This window comes from Physeter macrocephalus, chromosome 10 (assembly GCF_002837175.3).
Source record: "Physeter macrocephalus isolate SW-GA chromosome 10, ASM283717v5, whole genome shotgun sequence".
NCBI classification, from domain to species: domain Eukaryota; kingdom Metazoa; phylum Chordata; class Mammalia; order Artiodactyla; family Physeteridae; genus Physeter; species Physeter macrocephalus.
Window position 1 is genome coordinate 5,174,952 of NC_041223.1, and position 21,808 is coordinate 5,196,759.

The 21,808-nt window shown below is 35.5% G+C and overlaps 1 protein-coding gene across 7 annotated transcripts in view; it reads right to left on the bottom strand.

The window, feature by feature from the left end:
- Positions 1-21,808, bottom strand: part of QKI (QKI, KH domain containing RNA binding) — a 148,376-nt gene that overhangs the window by 85,889 nt on the left and 40,679 nt on the right. For all 7 annotated transcript variants that reach the window (XR_002891571.3, XM_024122634.3, XM_024122638.3 and 4 more), the window contains exon 3: positions 10,465-10,581. Coding sequence is in view for 6 of the 7 variants with exons in the window: in XM_024122634.3 (XP_023978402.1) it covers positions 10,465-10,581 (117 nt within the window). In the remaining variant the exon portion in view is untranslated. The remainder of the gene's footprint in view (positions 1-10,464; positions 10,582-21,808) is intronic.

The following is a 21,808-nucleotide window of genomic DNA, read 5'->3' on the forward strand; positions in this document are numbered from 1 at the left end:
GCAATCCCACTACTGGGCATATACCCTGAGAAAACCATAATTCAAAAAGAGTCATGTACCAAAATGTTCATTGCAGCTCTATTTACAATAGCCAGGACATGGAAGCAACCTAAGTGTCCATCAACAGAGGAATGGATAAAGAAGATGTGGCACATATATACAATGGAATATTACTCAGCCATAAAAATAAATTACATTACAAATAAATGAGGTGGATAGACCTGGAGTCTGTCATACAGGTGAAGTAAGTCAGAAGGAGAAAAACAAATACCGTATGCTAACACATATATATGGAATCTAAGGGAAAAAAATGTCATGAAGAGACTAGGGGTAGGAGGGGAATAAAACACAGACCTACTAGAGCATGGACTTGAGGATATGGGGAGGGGGAAGGGTAAGCTGTGATGAAGTGAGAGAGTGGCATGGACATATATACACTACCAAATGTAAAACATATATACACTACCAAACGTAAAATAGATAGCTAGTGGGAAGCAGCCGCATAGCACAGGGAGATCAGCTCTGTGCTTTGTGACCACCTAGAGGGGTGGGATAGGGAGGGTGGGAGGGAGGGAGACGCAAGAGGGAAGAGATATGGGAACATATGTATATGTATAACTGATTCACTTTGTTGTAAAGCAGAAACTAACACACCATTGTAAAACAGTTATACTCCAATAAAGATGTTAAAAAAAATAAAAACATAAAAAAATAATAACTATTCATGTCTTTAAAAGTCAGAGTTAACAATTATACATGATTTAAAATAAAAGATAGCTTGTTTTAAAATTCAAAGAGCAACAATATAATTTCTTTAAACTGTTATCTTTCATAACTGAAGGAGAAAAATAAAAGTAGTAGGATAGAACAGTATGGCTCACTAGGCTTATGAAACTGACTAATAATTTGTCACTAATATAACGGAAAAAAATTTTCCATCGAAGTTCTTGTTAAAGGATTTTGAAAAAGAAAATCAACTGATGCAGCATAATGATAAACACATAAGCAACATTCCACTACTAATTCTGTCCACAGAGAACTGAATCTTCTGAAAGAAAATTTGTTATATATACAACACATTATAAGGTGTTCAAAGATTCCTTAACTAAATTGACTGCAATCCAATCAAGACTGAATTTTAAAAGGCTCATTAACAGCATCTAGTGATAAAATGGACTCTCCCTTTTCACTGAAACTCATGTCTCATTTCATTAGACATGGACAATTAACTCATCTTGGTATTATTAGACCTATGGCAGAGTAATTAGCTTAAGTTTTACAGGTTACTCAAAGAGCTACTTTAGTAATGAAAACAGGTTTATTCTCATTGGATCCATCTTTTTATCCCTTGAAGAGAGTCTTACAAATTTTAAAAAACTATACTTTAAATAAGTAGTAGCAGAATTTTTATTTCAAATCTCTCCAATCTTTCTAAGCACTTAATACAGGCAAAGCAATGACTCTATTCTATAAAAATGTACTGAAATACTATCCAATCTGAATTAAACATTTAATTTGTATTGCACTGCTTTATATTCTTCCATCTTAAAACAATGCTAAGTCACTTCAGTCCAAAATGAACATGTAACCAGAAACAGAACTTAAAAAGTGAATATCTGAAAACACTCAGAGCAAAAATGAGGGTATGAGAAGAAAGAAGAAAAGTGGGGAGGAGAGGACACCACAGGGCTAGTTTCCAGCCCTGTAAAAACCAGCGGATCATACAACAAGCTGGTGTTTAAGCCAGAGCTGCTGCCAAGGGTAGCCTGCCAGTAGAGAAATCAAGTGTTTAGGAACTTTTACAGCATTCTGACTGGATAGTTTTGCCTGTTGATATAAAAAGCTTTAAACAGGATTAAAATTATCTTTTAAAAATACTGTTTCTCTGATAATTTCATTATATTTTACAAAAGAATTGGTCTGCGATGAATTAGAATTTTGTTGTAATGTTCTTCTGTGGCAGATAATTTGAAAAGTACTGATTTAAAACTCTTCCAGAAAGGCAGGCCTTCCTTTCTCTTTAAAAAGAAACCAATCGATCACTTCTGAGGCTAAATTCAATGCTATGTCCCATGACATTAAAAAAAAAAAAAAAAAGAAAAGAAAAAAGCAGAGGAGGACTTAAGTTACTAGGGAATTAGTTTATAGCTAGAGTAGGACACCTTTGAGACATAGGACTGTCATGAAGTATGTCAAAGTCCCTAAGGTTAAGAGATTATTTTGTTTTGAATTCAAAGTAGAATTAGGATCAGAAGATCTAAGTTCCACAGACAGATTTTCTGAACACAGGGAAGAACTTTCTAAGTAAAGTGTTCTAAGACTTGGTTATTTGTTTGTGGCCTTTGGTCTCTTCTCCCTTCCATCCATCCCTTCGACTGCCAAGTTATCTTTTTAAAACAATATATCATATAACTCCTTACTTTAAAAACATGAGTGCCAATGCACTGCTTTTAGAATAAAAAGAAAACGTTTTAATATCATATTCAAGGTCCTATTATCCTCAGATCCCAACCTTGTCTCCAATACCACTTCTCCCACTATACCTTATAACTTCCACTGCAGTATGTCAAGCATTAGCATAAGGACACATACTGGATGATCCTACCTCTGATTTCTAGAATACCATTCCACTCATCTGCCCTGTAAGTTCCTACTCCCGTCCCATCTTCTCTAGCTTTCCCTGAAACCCCTCAACCTGTAAAAGAACTCATCACTGCCTCGGCTTCCCACAGCACAATGTATAACACCTTTTGTGGTATTTACCACACTGCATTGGCCCAGGGTCAATTTATCAGTATCTTGGGGGTAAAAGATACTTGAGGGCAAAAAATCATAGGCATTCAAAAAATACTTGCTGCCTAAAAAGGTATTAAATTAACTATGACAGGAGGTGGTGAAAATTGAGTAACAACCATGTGCAGTATAGGAACTAAAATATCATAGAATTAGATATAGTGTTAGACTTCTTGGCTTTAATAAGTTTCCTTCCAAACCAGATTATACATTACTATAATTTTCATAATCACTCTTCTAAAGCAACTGACCTGTTTTTATAGCTAAATACTACTATTCAAATCAGATACATGGAATTTTCTAAGCACGTAATTTATAAAATTAACATTTTTAAGAGAGAATCCATAAAAATTCCTACTCTCTGATGCACTGAGTCAAAGGTACCAATGGCATGGGTCAGGGCGGGGGGTATTAAGGCAGGGATATAAAGTACAGAGAAAAAACCCATTCCTCACAGGGTACAGCCTTTCTCAACTGATTCCACAGGGAATCAAGTACTTAATGCCTGGCCTAAGGCATAAATTATATACAATTAACCTCTCCTATCTATAGTGGTACTCGTTATGAACCACTCTCAGTGAAACTGAAGAACTTCTAAGATGAGGAGCCCTAGCTGAGAAGGGCTGTGTAAACTAATAGAAAATTACAGCACTTTTCCTCTTGAAAACATTTAAAACAGTAATTAGTTTCTTGGGCCCAACCAGAAGTTTATTACAATATAATGTACCTTAAGACCAGTTATGGTAATACCATTTCAACTATGTCTAACCATTATTCATAAATGGGTTCAATGAGAAAATAAGAAATATATTTCAAACAATTGTCTAACTGGGAAATCAGAGATGGCTGCATTGCTCATAACAGCAAGGACCTTTTAAAGACACAGAAATATATACTTATGCAACAGCTTCTTTAACAGCGCCTTACATGCAAGTTTAACTCTGTTGGTGAATCTGTTGGGAAACTGGTTCTCACATACATTGCTGAAGTAATGCAAAACAATAATCCCTAAAGAGAAGAATTTAGCACTAGCTAGCAAAACTATATACTGTGATACCACTTCCGGAATTCTATTCCAAAGATAAACTAGCAAGTACACGTAAAGATGTATATAAAAGCTATTCAATACAGCACTCTTCCTACGTGTTACAGCAAAAGCCTAGAAGCAATCTAAATGTCCATTAATAGGGGAATGCTGGAATAATTTATGGTACACAGACACAATGGAATATGATGAAGTTAATAAAAGGAATAAAGACTGTCTCTGTATACTACCAGTAAGTGACTCAATGATACACTATTAAGTAAAAAACAAACAAAAAAACCAAGGCAAGGCATAGAAAAGTGTAGAGTATATAATCTATGAAGGGAGAGAGAAATTACACACACACGCTCATGTAACTGTTCATGTAAAACAAAGAAATGGAAGGATAAACCAAATACCAAAATAAAAAATTTATCCAAACTGCAAGATGGGGGATAGATAAAAGAGACAGGGATAAAAGCAGGACTTCTCTGAAAATTTCCTACTTTGTAGATTTGATTTTGGAACCATGTAAATATTTTACAAGTAACAGAAAAATAAGAAATTCATAAAACTAGAAAACCAAGTGTAACAAATGAGCTTAACTGTTTATCCATATGACGGCATAACTGATATATACTGAAAAACTATTGAGTGTTTTAAAAGACAGTAATTTCTCTCTCTAGTGAAACATACCCTAAAAACAGTAAGAACTGGTGAAAAATTGTTTTCACTGACTATACTGTTGGCAGTAGTGTTTGTATTGTTATTCTGAAACTGTTTTATATATTTTAGAATAAAGAAAATCATTTTGTGTCATTAGGAACCAGCATTTTCAGTGGAAAACAAAATATAGATACAAGATCAATTAAATAAAACACTGTAGTTTTAATTTAAATGAGAATGAACTTTGTAAAGATACTTATATTCCTGAGTGTGTGTGTGTGTGTACCTATGTATATCTCCTAGCTCTGTCCTGAAAAGGTCTACAAATAATGAGTAACACTAGAACCCATACTGCAGTTTCCAAATACTATTTTTCACTAATAGTAATCAGGGTTCCTTAAAGAAGTGGCTGATCTCAAGTCTGGGGAGGAAATCTTATGATGAGCCTGGACTATTATATACACCAGAAAACAAAGTTACTAGCCCCAAACTACTGGGATTGTGTTAAAGGGACTTGGAAGTGAATTTGAAAAGCCCCCCCCCCCCAAACCTGGTCAAACCACATGATCATCAGTTAAAAACACTTAAGTGCAATGAACTGAAATGCATCAAAACTGTTTAAATGCATTCATAATGATACTCAAATAAAAACAAAAAAAAACTCATTCTTCACCTCTGGAAGATTCCTAGGAACCAACTCACTATTTTAAACCTAGTAAGTGAAGAACTGAGCATTTATCCAGCCTCTCCTATAAAAAGTAAACCTAGCTAATAACAGCAAAGAAACAAGATAATAATAACTATTTTGCAGTTCCTACTGAAATAAAGGGCCTAAAAAACAATCAACAGTAACTGCTGAAATCAGGAGGAAACTAGATTTTAAGTACCACAACCACAACACGGCTTGTGAAATTTTCTTTCAAAAGGAAGAAAGGAAATGAGGAAGGGAGGGCAGGAGATCTAAATCTGATTAAACCTTTCTCACCACCAATTTACCAAAAATACACGGGACAGAGATAAGTGTTAAACACCACCATGAAAGTGCAGTCAGCACAAGCCATGGGAAATCTTCGGTACAAATAACTCAGTGCTTTTACAAATAAGTTACAAGGAGAAATGGAGGCGAGGGTGAGAATGGCTTAAGAGATCTATCAATCTCTTAAGCAAGGTACTGATATACAGCCCTCACTTGGATACCATGCAAACTTTTTTTCAAAGCACATTTATGAGACAAGAAGGGAACTGTGAACACTGACTAGATATATAGCGACACAAAGAAATTGTTTTGGTGATTAAAAAAAACATAAACATGATAGCATTAAAGAGTCCTTCTATTTTAGAAACACCTAATAAAATGTTTACAGCTGAAATTATGTCTGGAATTTGCTCCCCAAATCATCTGGTAGGCAGAGAGGGAGGAAGGGTAAGGGGGAATGTGGGCACACATGGAAGGAGATGGACAATGCTAACACTGGGTGATGAATAAACATTGTTCAAAATGTGCCACGATGAAAGGTGGTTTTTCTGGTTGTTGTTTTTTTTTCTTTTTTTAAGTAAACTATACCTACGCTCGAGGTTGTCAGAAAGCCTAGTACTCAACAAGGATCAATAAAGCAGGCTGTTCAGACCATGTTTGTACGTGATGTTATATCACTGGCTATCACAGCCACTTTAGTATGTCAAACAAAAAACTGTATTAATTTGATTATTTTCCAAGTGTTGACAGAGCAACAACATCTTTCATAAAAATAAAAGTCTAAGCTGCCCCCACAAATCAAGCAAATTTATTTTTGCATATACTATCAATATTGCCTTGAAACATCTTTTAAGTGTGCTTTCTCATCAGCCAGCACAAAGTCTTAGACATTATAAAGCTCAGTTACTTGACAATTAAACTGACATAGGACAGGGTACAAGGCTGCAGGAGAAAATGCCAATTATAAGGCATCATGAATAGTAAAAGATTCACTTTCTATAACACATGTAAAAGTGTATATAACTGCAGAGAGAACGATCTACAAGAAAACATACCAAAATTGTCAATAAGAGTAGTCTCTAGAGTGATCGAATCAGGTGCCTATACTTTTTCCCAGACCATATACACTTTCAAACTTTTCTAAAAATATCACATATTAACTAGTTAAAATATATATGCACCATAAGAAATTAACAGGACTACAAGAGACATTTAAGAAAAATTTGTAATGTATATGAAAAGTGACATGTAAAAAAAGTTATGAAATTCCACCTATGTTTGCAATTACACAATATGCCTCTCTAATAACATTTCATAGATCATGGTCCATACAACACTGCAGTTCCTCAAGAAGTTAGAGGGACAGCTCTTGGAAAGGAGACACTGTGGTCAAATATATTTGGGAAACAAAGTTAAAAACTGAATTAAAACTTTATTACAGATTGATCTAATTTTAAATTCAAAGCCCATATTCTGAAGAGAATGAATTGCAGAGCTGAATTTCAATGTCCAGCAAGATATATGTTTATATTAAGTGTAGTTACTAGTTAGAAATGAGGGACTGGATAAGTTATTTGACCTCTCTAAGCCTCCATTCCTGTTAGAAGAGTAAAAACTATCTTTTGAGATTGCTGAACAGTCTGAGACACTGCACAGATCATGAAAGTGGTTAATACCATCTGGCCACTGCTATTTGCAGCCCTAGAAGGCCAGCTGATTCCCTGAGTGTACATCCCTTCATTTCAAGCAAAGAGCTCTAAGTAGAATTGCTGAGTCTTACTGGAAATTTCCAGAAGACACAACATTTGACTAACCCTGCTTTGATCAACTGTAGACCTCTCCCCGGTGAACATTTCTGGGTGGTAGCGGGGAGCAGAAACACAAGCACAGCCCCTTAGTCTCTTATGAAGTCTGAGTGCAGTTCTTGCTCTTAGGCTCCATGAGTTTACCCAGTACCATTCCCCTGGGTATTTTTATACAATGACAATACTGCTGTGCCCATCAATAATGCTGAAGTAATACCAATCTAAGAGAATGAAAATTAAAGTGGCACATTCACTCCCTTACTTAAAACCAACAGCTTAGAATGATACAGCACTGACTATCTTCCCAAAACAATTAAAAGCACATAGGATTTATAATTATCTCTATTTATAAAATCTTTTATGGGGCGGGGATAGGGGAGCATCTATGCCTTTCATTTATTACCTAAACATTCATTCCTTTCCCAGATAATTTTTTCCAGTTCCTGCTCTGTGCCAGGTACTCATCAAACACCAGGGAAGTACTCCATAAAACAGACATGGTATATGCCCTCACTGAGTTTACCAGACTAGCCGTGAAGGATACAAATCAGCAAACAGTATTCCATCATAACACCTTGGACAGTCAGTAAATTAAGGTTTATTTTCTAGCTTTCTCAGTTTTTACATAAACTGACAACTCTGCAGAAAAGTTTAAAGTTTTCCTTTAAATTAAACATGAAATATACCTCAATCGGCCTTATTACTATATTTCTTTTTGCCTCCATCTATTTGTCATGTTCTTTCTAAAAATAACAGCCAAGCAATGAATGATAGTACCTTCCATTTTGATCTAACTTTTACTAGCATTTTTAAGAACTCAACGGGCAGAGTTACTACAGCATAAACCAAAATGACTTGGTTGACAATTATGGGCAGATTTAAATTAAGATTACAGAAAACACTCTTGGCATTATAAATCTACATATAAATTCTTCACCATAATATCAAATATACGATAGCCATTCAAATTAACTTGATATCCCCTAAGTATGTTCATCTGTAGCACTTTAATAAAACTAAAAATATAATCTGCAGTCAAAATTTTGTTGTTGTCTTAATTTATTACTGTTTTCATGCATTAATCTGTAAACATTTTTTATTTCATTAGACAACAGTACATATTTTAAAAAATAAAATAAAATGTGCAAACTGCTTCTATTTGTGCTTAAGAACAAAGTGGACAAGACAGAATATGGATACACCAACCACCAGAGAAACAAAACAGAAAAGCCATCAGAATATGGGATATTCAAAGGTCACAAAGCAACAACAAAAGTACTGTCATTTCCAAAGCGTAAAAAACCGTAGTATTCCCCCATGATACAATATGAGTTTAAACATAAAATGTACCAACTAATAATGTTAATATAAAATTTATTAAGAACAATCATTAATTGATTGATTACTATGTGTCAAAACACTATTCTAAGTGCTTTACGACTGGTTTAATCCTCACAACCATAAGAGAGAAGTGACATCACTACTCCCTCACTACATTATATGGCACAAAGAGATGGAGTAATTTGCTAAAATCACAAAGCTGCTAAGTGATAGAACCAAGATTCAAACAAAAGCACGATGGTTATAGAGCTTACTCTCTTAACCACTCTAATCTTCTGTCAAAATGATAGCAGAAAAATGTTATTCAGGCTACGAAGTTCAACTTGACTGAAAACAAAACTCACGATGTCTCATTACAGTTCCAAGCTCTAATCCTCAAAGCTGTCTGTGAATGTGTGAGTGGAGTAAGTGGAGAGCCATTGCTACAGAACTAACAGAGGCTGAGGAGAGGGCAAAACATGCTTTGTTAACTGACTGATATTAATAACTTGTTTAACTGATGGATACACTAATCTCTTGGTGAAGATTTATTTGTCCTTCAGTTGTTGAGAGTTCATCTCATTGTCCCTAGGCTATTAAATTAGCATTATTTAATGCAATGCAACCATAAGTGCAAACAGGGGAACCAAAACTGCATGGCGATACAAGATTGCCACTCAGCTGATTCACACAATATGCTTAAATTTTTTTAAGATTCTAATAAAAAAAAATTGTTTTAAATACAACAGCTAAATATGCTTACGGAGAACTCACATGCTTGCCTCAAAGTATCTTTATACTCAGCTGACAAGAACAGCTTATAATAAGATCTAAAGATAATCAATATCATTGATGGTCTCTCCCTCCAACTTAACTACTAAGTCATTATTTGTCTGTAAGGAGGGAAAATGATTGAGATCCAGTCAGCTTATGGGAGAGCTTAAATGAAATGAAGTGAGAAGCTCAAAAAGATGCATATCAGAATGAAGTCAGAATACCTTATAGGTCTGGTGTTCATTCCATAAGCTCCACAAAGTGATTCAATGCACATGCTCTAACGTAACAATAACATAACATAAACATAACGGGTCTATCATTTGATATCCCTTTCAAGGCAATGTATTTAAAAAATAAACAAACAAACAACAAACTCTTCCTAACAATAAATCTAATCTTTGGCAATCAAAACCTAGGTTATTTTTTAAAATCAGTCCAACATTTTTTACACAGACAGAAATTTCAAAAGTATTCTGCCTCACAGTATCACTGGATAAAAGGAAACAAGGCAAAATAAACCTTCCTAAAAACAATGTTTAAAGTAGGTAGTTAGGTGTTTATTATACTAGAAAAACAAAAGTGGCAAAAGAAAAAAGCAGAAAGCAGGAACAATACACTTTAAAGTAAAATGTCTAGAAAACTTAAAATCAACACAAAATGTTGGTAAAAACCAAAATGACTCTCATATGGCTAGTTTATAAGCCTTTTTTTCCTATGTTTACTAACTCTCCTGATGAGATGACACACATCCAAAGTTATTCATTTGATCCTTCTCATTTAAATCTCATCAAAAGAAACATTTTAGATTTTTCAAAGTTTTAGTTACATCTTTTATATATACAACATTATAGTCTGACTAATTTCCAAACTGGCGTTTCTCAAGTGTAAAAACCAAAGTTAATATCATAGACTGACTGATATTAGCTGGCTAAATGAAAAATGATAATCAAAAAGGGAAAATCATGACAACACCTTTAAAAAGTTCAAAAGTTTCTGACATGAAATAATGTATAGTGCTTTAGGGTCTAGATATTTTGTTACTAAAATTCGAAAGTATAAGTAAATTACTCACGTAAAGACCTGCCCCATTTTCAAGGACTTACCTTCTTTTTATCCCTCATTGAGCCTTTGCCTCGGACCATTATCTTACATCCTGTTTCTGCTTCAAGCTGTTTCGCAGTAAGTCCTCTAGGTCCAAGGATTCTCCCAACGAAATTAAACTGGGGGGGAAAAAAATCACCATACATTATTCACTTAAAGTTATTTTAAAGTATAAACAAATTTACTTTCTTCAGTTAGATTTTTTAAAAATATTAAGTTGAAATAAAATCTGATGAATTTCTTGACAAGTTTGGGGGTGAAATTACAGCAGCTCATGTTTAGCTTGAAATTTTCGCATGTATTAATACAAATTATGGATTAGGAACAACAGTATCTAACTAAAACAGGTACTATACTCAATTGCCCATCGACATGTAATCTAAACCAGAGTATATTAAAGAGTTAGACAAAATCTTAGGTGCCACCCAAGAATGCAAATCCCTTCTACAAAATCCTTTATGACAGGGTTCAGGGAACTGTTCATTATGTTAAATAGTGGCTGCCTTTTCTACAGAAATCCTTGAGGGAGAACTCCTATCTTATTTATCTAAGTTATACTTTCTCCAAAGCAACTGTTCAGAGAGAACTGTACTCTGGGGTTGGCTGCCAGAACACTGATGGCCAAATTTGGATTCCACCCTATACTAAATATTTAAGTCATGAGAGTCTACATTTTCTCACCACACTCCTTGCACAATTTTATCTCTGCATCCTTATTTTCCTTTCTATTTTCCATTTCTACCGTTAGCTTATACTACTACTTTGACAAAGAACCTTAACCCTTATCACGAATAGGACAGTGACAAAAATAATTATATAAATAAGTAATTATCATCCCTCCACAGAAACTTCGAGTATTCATTCACAGAAGTTAATTTTTTTTTAAAAGTCCAATGGGAAGAACAGATTGACTCTGAATATTGAAAAGTAAATTTTCCTCATTCACATGTCATCTGCATAAAAGACAAAAAAAATGAATGTTTATACTATCAGTTCCACAAAGACCGATGGGTGGTTTCTATTAACTTATTCAATCAATTAAGTTACTGATTCTTATGCTTCCTACTTTTTTCTTGCATTTTAATCCTACTGTTAGTGTATCGTTAGTAACACTAATATGCCAGAATTTACTGCCGTCAAGGCTTAAGAAGCCAGGGCAGTTCTTCAATCTTCTGTACTCCAATGGCTTCTTACTTTGCCTTAGCTGCTCACCAGTACTGCCACATCTTACAAAAGTGATTCTCAAATGAAAAATGGGTAGTACACGTATAAGGATGGAAGAAAGCCCTCTTCCCTCCGGGGATTACGATGTAAGTTTTTCCATCCCAAGTTGAGGAGAGGGAATGAAGTTTTACAGGATCTGTGACTATATATAAAGGTGGGGTCGGCAAGCTGCAGAAAACTAGGAAGAGTCTGCTAAATGAACATAGAGCCAGGCCTGTTGATAGATTTTCTGTGATATGTGTGTTTTTTCTCTTCCTCAGACCCTCGTTCTAATATATTTTTACCCTGTACTGCGTGAAGTTAGTCAATTCTAGATCTACTTGGATTTAAAGGCAACCTCTTAAAAAATTTCATGGAATTCTCTGTTAAGTACTAAGGGTAATTCAGACCAGCTGAGCAATTCCAGTAAAACAGGACACAGAAGGAAAAAACATCTGCTTGAATGCATCAGAGACCCAGCAAGACTGTGAAGAATTGCTAATTCAGAATCGTAGGGAGGACAGAGAATCAAGAGGATGTAAGCCTGGCTTTGGGGAACTCCTTTTCCTCTAGGTATGTTTGATGAATCTGGAGAGGACAGTTGAGAGCCTGAACTTCAAGGGACATCGGTTGGAGTGTATAACCTACCTATGTGAGCTCCTCCCCATCCCCAGTCTTTGCTTTGGGTAGGGATCTGATGGGTGTGCATTCTGGGGGTAAAAGTGAGCCCTAATTTCCTAGGCCCTTACAGACTCTGCATATCAACATCAAAACTGTCTCAACCTCAATAAGCAAAATTGTATCGAGGTGATCTTGGGTTGCGAGTTAACAGTAGGTACCTGTCAGAAGCTGACATATATTCTCTCTGGAGGAAGATAACATAATCTTAGGCCTTATATTATTTTTGTAAGCTGTTCAGTAAATACATAATCTGACACACACTAGAAAACAACCAAACACACAAGAATGTAAAATGACATTAACAAAACTCTGAAGAAACGACAAGACAAAAGAAACAAATCCACCAGGACTCTAGATATTAGAATTATTAGACCCAGACTTTATAAGCATTGTGCTTATTATGTGTAATTTTGCTTAGTTTGAGTACTTTTCAGTAGAATAGGAAACAACCTTTCATTTTCAAATTCAACTTAATGAAACATGTATTCAAGGCTTCCTATGTGGCAAAGAGTGAAACAGATGCTAGGAATTTTTTTAAAAAGGAGGAAGGGGAGGAAGAGGAGAAATTCTCCTTGCTCTCAAGCAATCTGTGAAAATGCCTTTACTCTATTTGCTACCTTGACTGTTTCTTAAAATAAGTACTCTTTGCCAGCTCTTCCTCAATAATAGTTGTGCTCTATACAGATCTTTTTCCCAAGTAACTCATATATAGCTGATATACATTATATATCTCACACACGGCAAAGAATGCCTGGAAAAAATGCATTACGAATGGTGGTACTTTAGCACTTCAAATAACTAATATGTAATTGTTTTTTATTTGTGTCCTCTGTCAAAGTGGTTGGCCTCCACTTCAGGACATACAAACACTTAGAAGACCCTCTGTGGGGCTTCCCTGGTGGCACAGTGGTTAAGAATCCACCTGCCAATACAGGGGACACGGCTTCGAGCCCTGGTCCGGGAAGATCCCACATGCCACGGAACAACTAAGCCCATGTGCCACAACTACTGAGCCTGTGCTCTAGAGCCCGCAAGCCACAACTACTGAGCCCATGTGCCACAACTACTGAAGCCCACACGCCTAGAGCCTATGCTCCGCAACAAGAGAAGCCACCGCAATGAGAAGCCCGTGCACCATAACGAAGAGTACGCCCCGCTCACCACAACTAGAGAAATCCTGTGCACAGCAACGAGGACCCAACACAGCCAAAAATAAAAATAAATAAATTTATTAAAAAAAAAAAAAAAAAAAAGACCCTCTTTGGCACATTCTATTCTTTTCACGTATTAAATCTCTTTTGCTGAAACCACAGCATTAAGATTACATAGGAAAAGACTTCTACCATAGCTAAGTAATCCTCCCAATTATTATTTACTAAATAAAAAATGTTTTAAACCTAGTCAAAACCAACATATTAAATCTGTAACAAAATTTTCCTAACCTTATAAATGAACCAATCTCTACTGTACCACAACCAGCAAAAAACAGCTCAAAAGTGTTAAAGTGCATACCACTGGGATTCTAATACAACTGAAACCATCAAGGTCATCCTTCTCAAAATGGTGTAAGTAGAGAATGAAAAAAAATTAATCATAGCAGCTGCTTTGTCTACCGCAACCAATTTCCAAGTTAATATCATTTGCCTTGCATTAAAATTCATTCTGTGTTGATTTATCATGCTAGTTTTGCAGCTTCAATCAATTAAACCAATGTCACAACACATTCAAAGAAAATCATTTCAAACAGCCTAAGCTAACTACAACGTTAAAGGCCAAAAGAAGGGAAAGAAAGAAGAAAAAAGAGAGACATTCATTACCTCTACTGTTTAAGTACAGACCTTCTCTGTGGTTTACCAATTATCTCTCTGCCGAGCGGCATGTTAATTTCTAAAGAAGAGGTTAACAACAGTCATGCCTAATGCTATTTGTTGCTGCTGACTTAATTTTAAATAGACATGACAGAGTTCTCCCAATGACAAAATATAAAGTATTACAGCAAATCTTTCCATTAACCTTTTAAAAAATGTACAATTAAAGATAAAACCCTCTGTGGCACACTATCAAAAGAGAGAACTAATCAACAATGGATTTCCAAAAGCATTTCAGTGAAACACTTCTAAGAAGTGTTAAACAGTAATGTCTGCTTAAAATTTTGGAAAAACAAATTTAAAAAGAAGATGTATTTCTTTGGATTGCTTTTCATACAATCAATTGATAATCTGTTTTTAAGTATTTTGTCTAGTATCTCTAAGGTGACTGTAGTTATATATCTTACAAACCTTACATCAGATCACATAAGCAATTTAGTAGGTATCAAACACACACACACACAAATGTATATTTATTGATAAAGTCTTCTGCTGAGCAGATGCCCAAAAATGGACCACCTCAAGTGGTAGTCAACACTAGTAAGCCATCTTGTGCAAACGTGTAAGATGAGACAAGAGTCGTGACTACTTAGCAATACAACTGTTTTTAATTAAAAGTACCAGAATATTTTGTTTGATTTACTGTTTTATTGACTCGACTTATGGCAGCAAAGGAGAAAATGTTAACTATGCAGATTAAATTTAAAAGTTTGCTGCATCTAAAGTCACTCATTGTGAATAGCATAATGTTCTTCCAATATCTGAAACCATTATCCAATTCAGCAAATAAACTGCTCTTGTCATTTATGAACAAATAAAGTTTCAGCATATGTCTTCATGATTTTCACTTTCATCTACTCATTAATGTAAATGAAAATACCAACCAATATTCATGTCAGAACTATATTCATTCATCAACTGAAATCAGTTTGGCCATGGATACAAGAGTTCGGGTGGGGGGGGGGGAAGAAAACAAGCAAAGTCTTCTGTTTAAGAAAAAAAACAACAATGAATATATCAAAATGCCTCGTACTTTTTGGGTAGACAAATGTCTTATCCCTTCTCTATGTTCATATTAATTCTAGATGAGCAGCCAAATATGTCTTCTTGAGCTACATAATAATTACTAGAGGAACCATTTTGCAAAACCTTTCATATATTAGGCCTTTCTACACATCTTCTGTTGGTGGCACAGGGCTATGTAAGAAGAAGCATTTACACCAACAGATGTAAAAGTGAAAAACGGTAACCAATAATAACCAAAATATGAAATCTATAGCATATGAATTTGGATATCCTAAATTATGTCAAATCTTTATCCTTTGAGTATAGATATAATTGGGAAAGAGGCTGAAACCATACAAAACAAACTCAGGTGAATAAGATGATGATCATGGTTGTGGAAGCTAAATAACAAGTACTTAGAAAAACAAAAAATTATTTACCAACTAAAATAAAAATATAAAGGCAATGAAAGCCAACAAGGGTTTTACGACACAAATAGATGACAATATTTTTCACAGTGTAAGGTCGAAACTCATACACAAGGCCCTTTAAAAGATCCCTAACTACTTTTTGAACCTTTATTTTTCCTATTATCCTCTGTTCAGACACATGTTGTTCTCTAAAACAGCAGGTACTTTCCCATTTTTGTTCCCTGTTAACACCTTTCTTCCTCCTTCCTTCCCACCAAACATGTCAAATCCTCATCACATATTATTGAGCTCAAGTGTTCCTTCTGTGATTTCCTTGTGTGTTCTTTGACTCCTAGAGACAGATGTTTCCTCCTCCTAAGTGAGGATCTCAGAACACTTTGTGCCCACCTCTTACAGCCCTTCTGTCACACAGTATGCAATGATCCTCATGTCTTTCGCAGGGCATTCCTTGAAGTCAGAAACCAGCAACGGGGTGGGCGTGTGTGTGTGTGTGTGTGTGGTGTGTGTGTGTGTGTGTGTGTGTGTGTGTGTGTTTTAATCCACAGTGCCTCACACAATATACAGCACTCAGAAGAAACTAGTTATCTGTTCAGATTGTTGGATAATACAATTTAAAAGGGTTCACAGAAATCACATAGTGATTTTTCACTCTCAGTAAAATCACTAAATAAGTTATAGGCAGCACAGGAACTCTTACACATTTCAGAAACTTCTTAAATGGTAAACCTGACTGATCTAAGGATAAATTCCAAATGACAGAGTCAATGATGTCACAGAAACAAAACAACTATTATTTCCACTTTCCATTTCAATACAAAAGTATCCTGAGTGCTAGGATTATGTCACTCAACATTTTTTAGGTGTTGAGTACGCTGAAATATGTTCTACTATGAGTGTTGCAGTAAAAGCCAACTTCAATGCTTGGCACTTTACATGCAATAAGTCACTTACTCCTCACAACAGCACTAGAAGACAGTTACCATTATCACCTACATTTAATACATGAGAGGTTACAAAAGTAGTCCAAATCCTAGAACACCTAGATTGACTACAGAAATAGGACACAGTAGGGCATAATGCCTCTCTATTCTAAAGACCTTAAACATATACACCCTGATCATACTAGATACTCACGTTTAGTTTTCTCATTCTTGTTAATCATTCAAAAAATGTTTAGTACAAAGTTTATAAAAACCTTCTTCAGATTCAAATTTACTTTCAGAATGAGTTCCATCTACATCACAAAACATATCATTACCATACTACTTTTACATAACCATGCCTTGCCTTTTCAATATTGTCATCTGTCTTTTAGTGATTAGGATCACTGCCTTTATAATCAACATACATATCCTTTCTACCTTAATCAAACCTTTTACATGAATGAAAACCCTTATGTGATTATTAGTTCATCCACATAATTCAACTACAAATACGTGCGAGAGCGAGAGAGAGGAGTATGATTATTTGAGTCAAGACTCAGCTTACAAGTGTTACCTCAGACCCTGAAGATGAGTCTAGGAGATCAAATACTTAGTAATTCTGACCACAGATTATGAATACAGTCTAAGGCTCTTTGAAATTGTTTTCTCAAGTTTTGCTGCATAAATAGCAGCCTCATACACTGTTCCAAAAGTACTAATTCAGCTCTTAAAGAGACCTGCTCTTTTTTGGCACAGATTTTAGTTCCATTTGACTTACTGGTAACTTCTTTTATATTACCCTGCTTCAATGTTCCTAAATTGTTAAGTGCAACTCAGTTTACAGGGATTTTTAATTATTATATTCTATTAATATAGTACTTTTATCATCTCTTACTCTTGGTTCCTCTACAATATTATCCTCCACATGTAACAGACTAAGAAATCTTAATATTTTCATTGTTTAATCTGTCCCCTTGTGTTCATTTCAACTGCCATTGCCTTCGTTCAGCCTCTTGCTACTGAATGATACCAAAATTTTACTGGTTTATACTCAGATCTCCTCTTTGGCCTTCATGTTTCTAATTACTTCTCAAATTTTGTTTTTCTTTTTTTTTAGCCTGTCCTTAAAACTGCAAATTTATACTGCTTTTATACAATCTTACAAATAAAAAGGCAAGAAAGTAATCAATCATTGTTCTATAACCCCAAACAATACAACATGATACATTTTTTTAAACTCAATCAATTCCTTACCAAGTAATAAAGAAAAAATTGTCATACCAATATGAAACATGGAGATGGCCAAGTTCATGCTAGGTAGGCTACTTACTGAAACTATTTTTGAAGTTAGGAAAAGCAGTGTTCTACTGAAGTCAAAAATTAGATTTCAGGAAGTCCCTAATTTATTATGAACTATTTTGTTCTAAAGGGCTGGGTTTATTAAGACATATAATATGCTTTCCCAATGAAATAGTTAAATTTAGTTCCAAGGCTAGTCACTGAAAAGTTCTATTTCAATGTCCATGGGGTAAAGTTAAGGCAGGTTCTATCAAAAACTACAGTAGTTTTCTGCTCAAATTGGAACCAAAAGAAGGCATATATGATGAGTTCATTTACTCACAAAATAAATTTAGGTCACCTATGATAAGCAGGCACAAAAATGGGTGGCCAAGCTCAAGTGGTATAACCTTGGACTACTCCACACCCCATTTCATTTGCCAACTTTGGAGGGGAGAGGGTTAGGATTAGGAAGATTCTGTTATTGACTGCTTCACTCACTTCCAGGAGAGACTGCCCTCCCAAAATGGGCCAAGAGCAGATCAGCACCTTGAGCTTTCCTTTAATATCTAACAGAAACATCCAATAGCCCTGAGAGGCAGGTTTCTCTCCAATCTTTGTATTTTATTCCTTTGATTATTTCAGTGAGAATCTTAGAGATATGGAGGTTGATGCCTGTAATTAGGTTTCCATCTAATTCCAAAAGTCCTTTGTAACAATAATTTTAACAGAGCAGATCCTAACAAACTCTTTTTGGATAAGATAAATCACAGACAAAACTTTGTATCTCAACTGAGCCTGGAAAACATTTGCTTACAAGCAATAATTCTTCCCTAAAAACAAACTCCATCTTTTAACTCGTTCTTCTAGACACTAGTCCTTTTTAATATCAAAATATATTACTTACAAAAGAAAGCATTCACATTTTAAGACTCTGAGAAGGCTTATTTTAAAAACTGTTAAATTTTGAAAAAACCTGAGCTAAACAAACTTTGTTTTCAGACTGTCTTGAAATCCTTTTTGGAATAATTTCTATTAACATCCTAAGAAATTTAGTATATCTCAGACCACAAAGAGCCTATTAAATATTTGGTACACAGTAGGACCTCAATATATCCTTGCAGAATGAAATAAAAATGAAACTTCAAAACCAAATGTCGTGAAATTGACCTTCACTAAATTGATTTGTTTAAAGTTACAAGTCAACAATAACAGTTTCTCTACCTAAAACTTAGACATGCTCTATATTATCAAATTGTACTGCTAAGTTAAAAACTCCAATAGGTTAATATATAATCTGAAACACTTCACAACGCCATTCAATAAAAATATGTATCTAACCTTCTTCAAATCAACAAGCTATCTTTAAGAGTTTCCTGTATAAACTATCGAAGAGAGACATGCAGATGTTTTAAAATATTTTCACTTATAATTAAGATCATATCCTGCCAAAAATCAAGGCTTAACCTTGGTATTGAGAAGAGAGACTTAGTAGATCATTAAATTTTGACTTAACATCCATTTGTTTCTCAGAAGAAAAAGGTGAAAGTAGTTTATATCGAGTCTTTTAACACAAGAAAGCCACAAGAGTCAAAGGAACAAAGGCTTAAGTAAAGATAACCAACTGCATTGACCCCTTTTCTCTTTTCATAACTCCTCCAAAACAAATGCCAGCTCAACAAGCAATTTGCAGATGACAATCTTGAGAAAGTGAAACGTACGAATAACTCCATACTAACTCTGAAGCTGTGACTAGCCAAATTTTACCTGCAAGGCCAAGAGAAATAAATTGAAAGGCAACTTAAAACTCATGCTCCACCACTGACATAGACTATTATTATGAGCTATAGTGTGTACTGTGAAAAACATTATAAACCTACCATTATTTATAGTTGCCATGCTGAAATCCTACAAGCTGGAAAAATTATTTGAAAGGGCATTTACCCATTGTACAACCCTTTGACAATATGTGTCACCACGAATAGCCTAGACCCAAGACAAACCTTTTAACGCTATAATCATTCAAAATTAAAACCTATTTTAAAAACATCAGAAAATCAAAGTTATCTTCATATAACATTTCTGGGGAAAGTCTCACTACAATTTAATCATAACATATCCCAAGCTAACAGCTTCGCAATCTAATCTGTTCATGTATATACAGGCTAACTAATATCCCTAACAGCTAGACCCTGCCAATATTTGAAACTTATTCTACCACTCTGGCAGATCCTATAAAACAATTTCTCAGAACCCAAAAACAATAACCAGGCAAATTTAATGACAGAATTATTACTGACTCATTAAAACATAACATCTTTTACTTATATCAATCAGAGTTAACTCCATTCATATACTGTTTATAAGATCTTCATGGATTCAAACAAGTCCTTAATAAATCGGCCAAATCAACACTTTGATGGCCTATGCATTAACTTTAGTCTTTATCCATGTCAGTCATTTTATGAATGTATGATAAACTTAAATAGTCTTAAATGATAATGCAATAGCCTTTCTCTTTCATATAACACTGTGGGCTCCTTCAAGGATAGGAATTTTTTCCTTAGTCATGATCATAAGAACCGTACTGAGTGTTCTATCCAGATACCATATATCTGTTATCTTCATTCTTCTAAATAATTCTATGAGGTAGACCTTATGATCTTATAGACAAGGAAACAGATTCTAAAGTTTACATGTGCTCAAAGCCAGTGTGATAGTCTTAATTATTTTTTGCTAATATTTATTCTAGTCCCCTTCTCATGTGGACGGAGTGACTTGATAATGCAGTTTATCAACCTCAGCACTTACTGACATTTGGAGCAGGATAATTCCTGGTTGCCCGGGGCTGTCCTGTGCATTGTAGGATGTTCAGAAGCAGCCCTGGCATCTACCCACTAGAGGCCACTAGTACTCCCGCCAAGTTTTGACAACCAAAAATAGCTCTAGAAATTGCCAAATGCCCCAGATGGGCAAAATCATCCAGCTGACAATCACTGAGCTAATGGAATGTTAGCTGATGGAAGAAGGGTAGAGGTCTTACACGTGTTTAAGCAATTTGGCTTGGCTTGGCTTGGCTCTGACACTCCGTTGACCTGCCATGAAAAGAGCTTGCTCCAAGTAGCTGCTGCCCCTTTGGGCTGAGCCCAGCAGGAACATAAAGGTAATCTAAACCCACCCAGAGCCAGCCTAGACCAACCTCGGCTAAGCCCAATCAGCAGAACAGCAGCCAACATACAGTGTAGACTAAATAAAGAGCACAGAAATCAATGCTTGTTATTTTATGCCACTGAGTTTTAGGATAGCTTACATGGAGCACTGCTGTGGCAACTGTTGACAAATACAGCCAGGAAGGCACTAAGCCAGGATTCAAAACCTAGGCCTGGGGCATCCCTGGTCGCGCAGTGGTTGAGAGTCCGCCTTCCGATGCCGGGGACGCGGGTTCGTGCCCTGGTCCAGGAAGATCCCATATGCCGCGGAGCGGCTGGGCCCGTGAGCCATGGCCGCTGAGCCTGCGCGTCCGGAGCCTGTGCTCCGCAACGGGAGGGGCCGCAACAGCGAGAGGCCCGCGTACCGCAAAAAAAATAAATAAATAAAAGCAAATAAAGATATTTTCAGATAAACGAAAGCTGAAAAAATCTGTATGAGCAATGCTAAAAGTGGTGATTTAGGCCTGAAGGGAAATGACAACAAAATATGTATCTAGAGTGGGGAGCAACCTATGGCCTGTGGACCAAATCCAGCTCACAGCCAGTCTGTGTAAGGCCTGTGCATTATTTTAAATGTTAACAAAAGGCAAAAAAAAGAACAGGAAGTACATGTGATGGAGATTGTATGAGGCTGCAAAACCTAAAATAGTTACTATCTGGCCTTTTCCAAAAAAAAATTGCAAACCCATGATTTATGAGAAAGAAGAAAGAGACGGGTGAAGGCAGGGAGGGGTAAGACAAGGCAAAT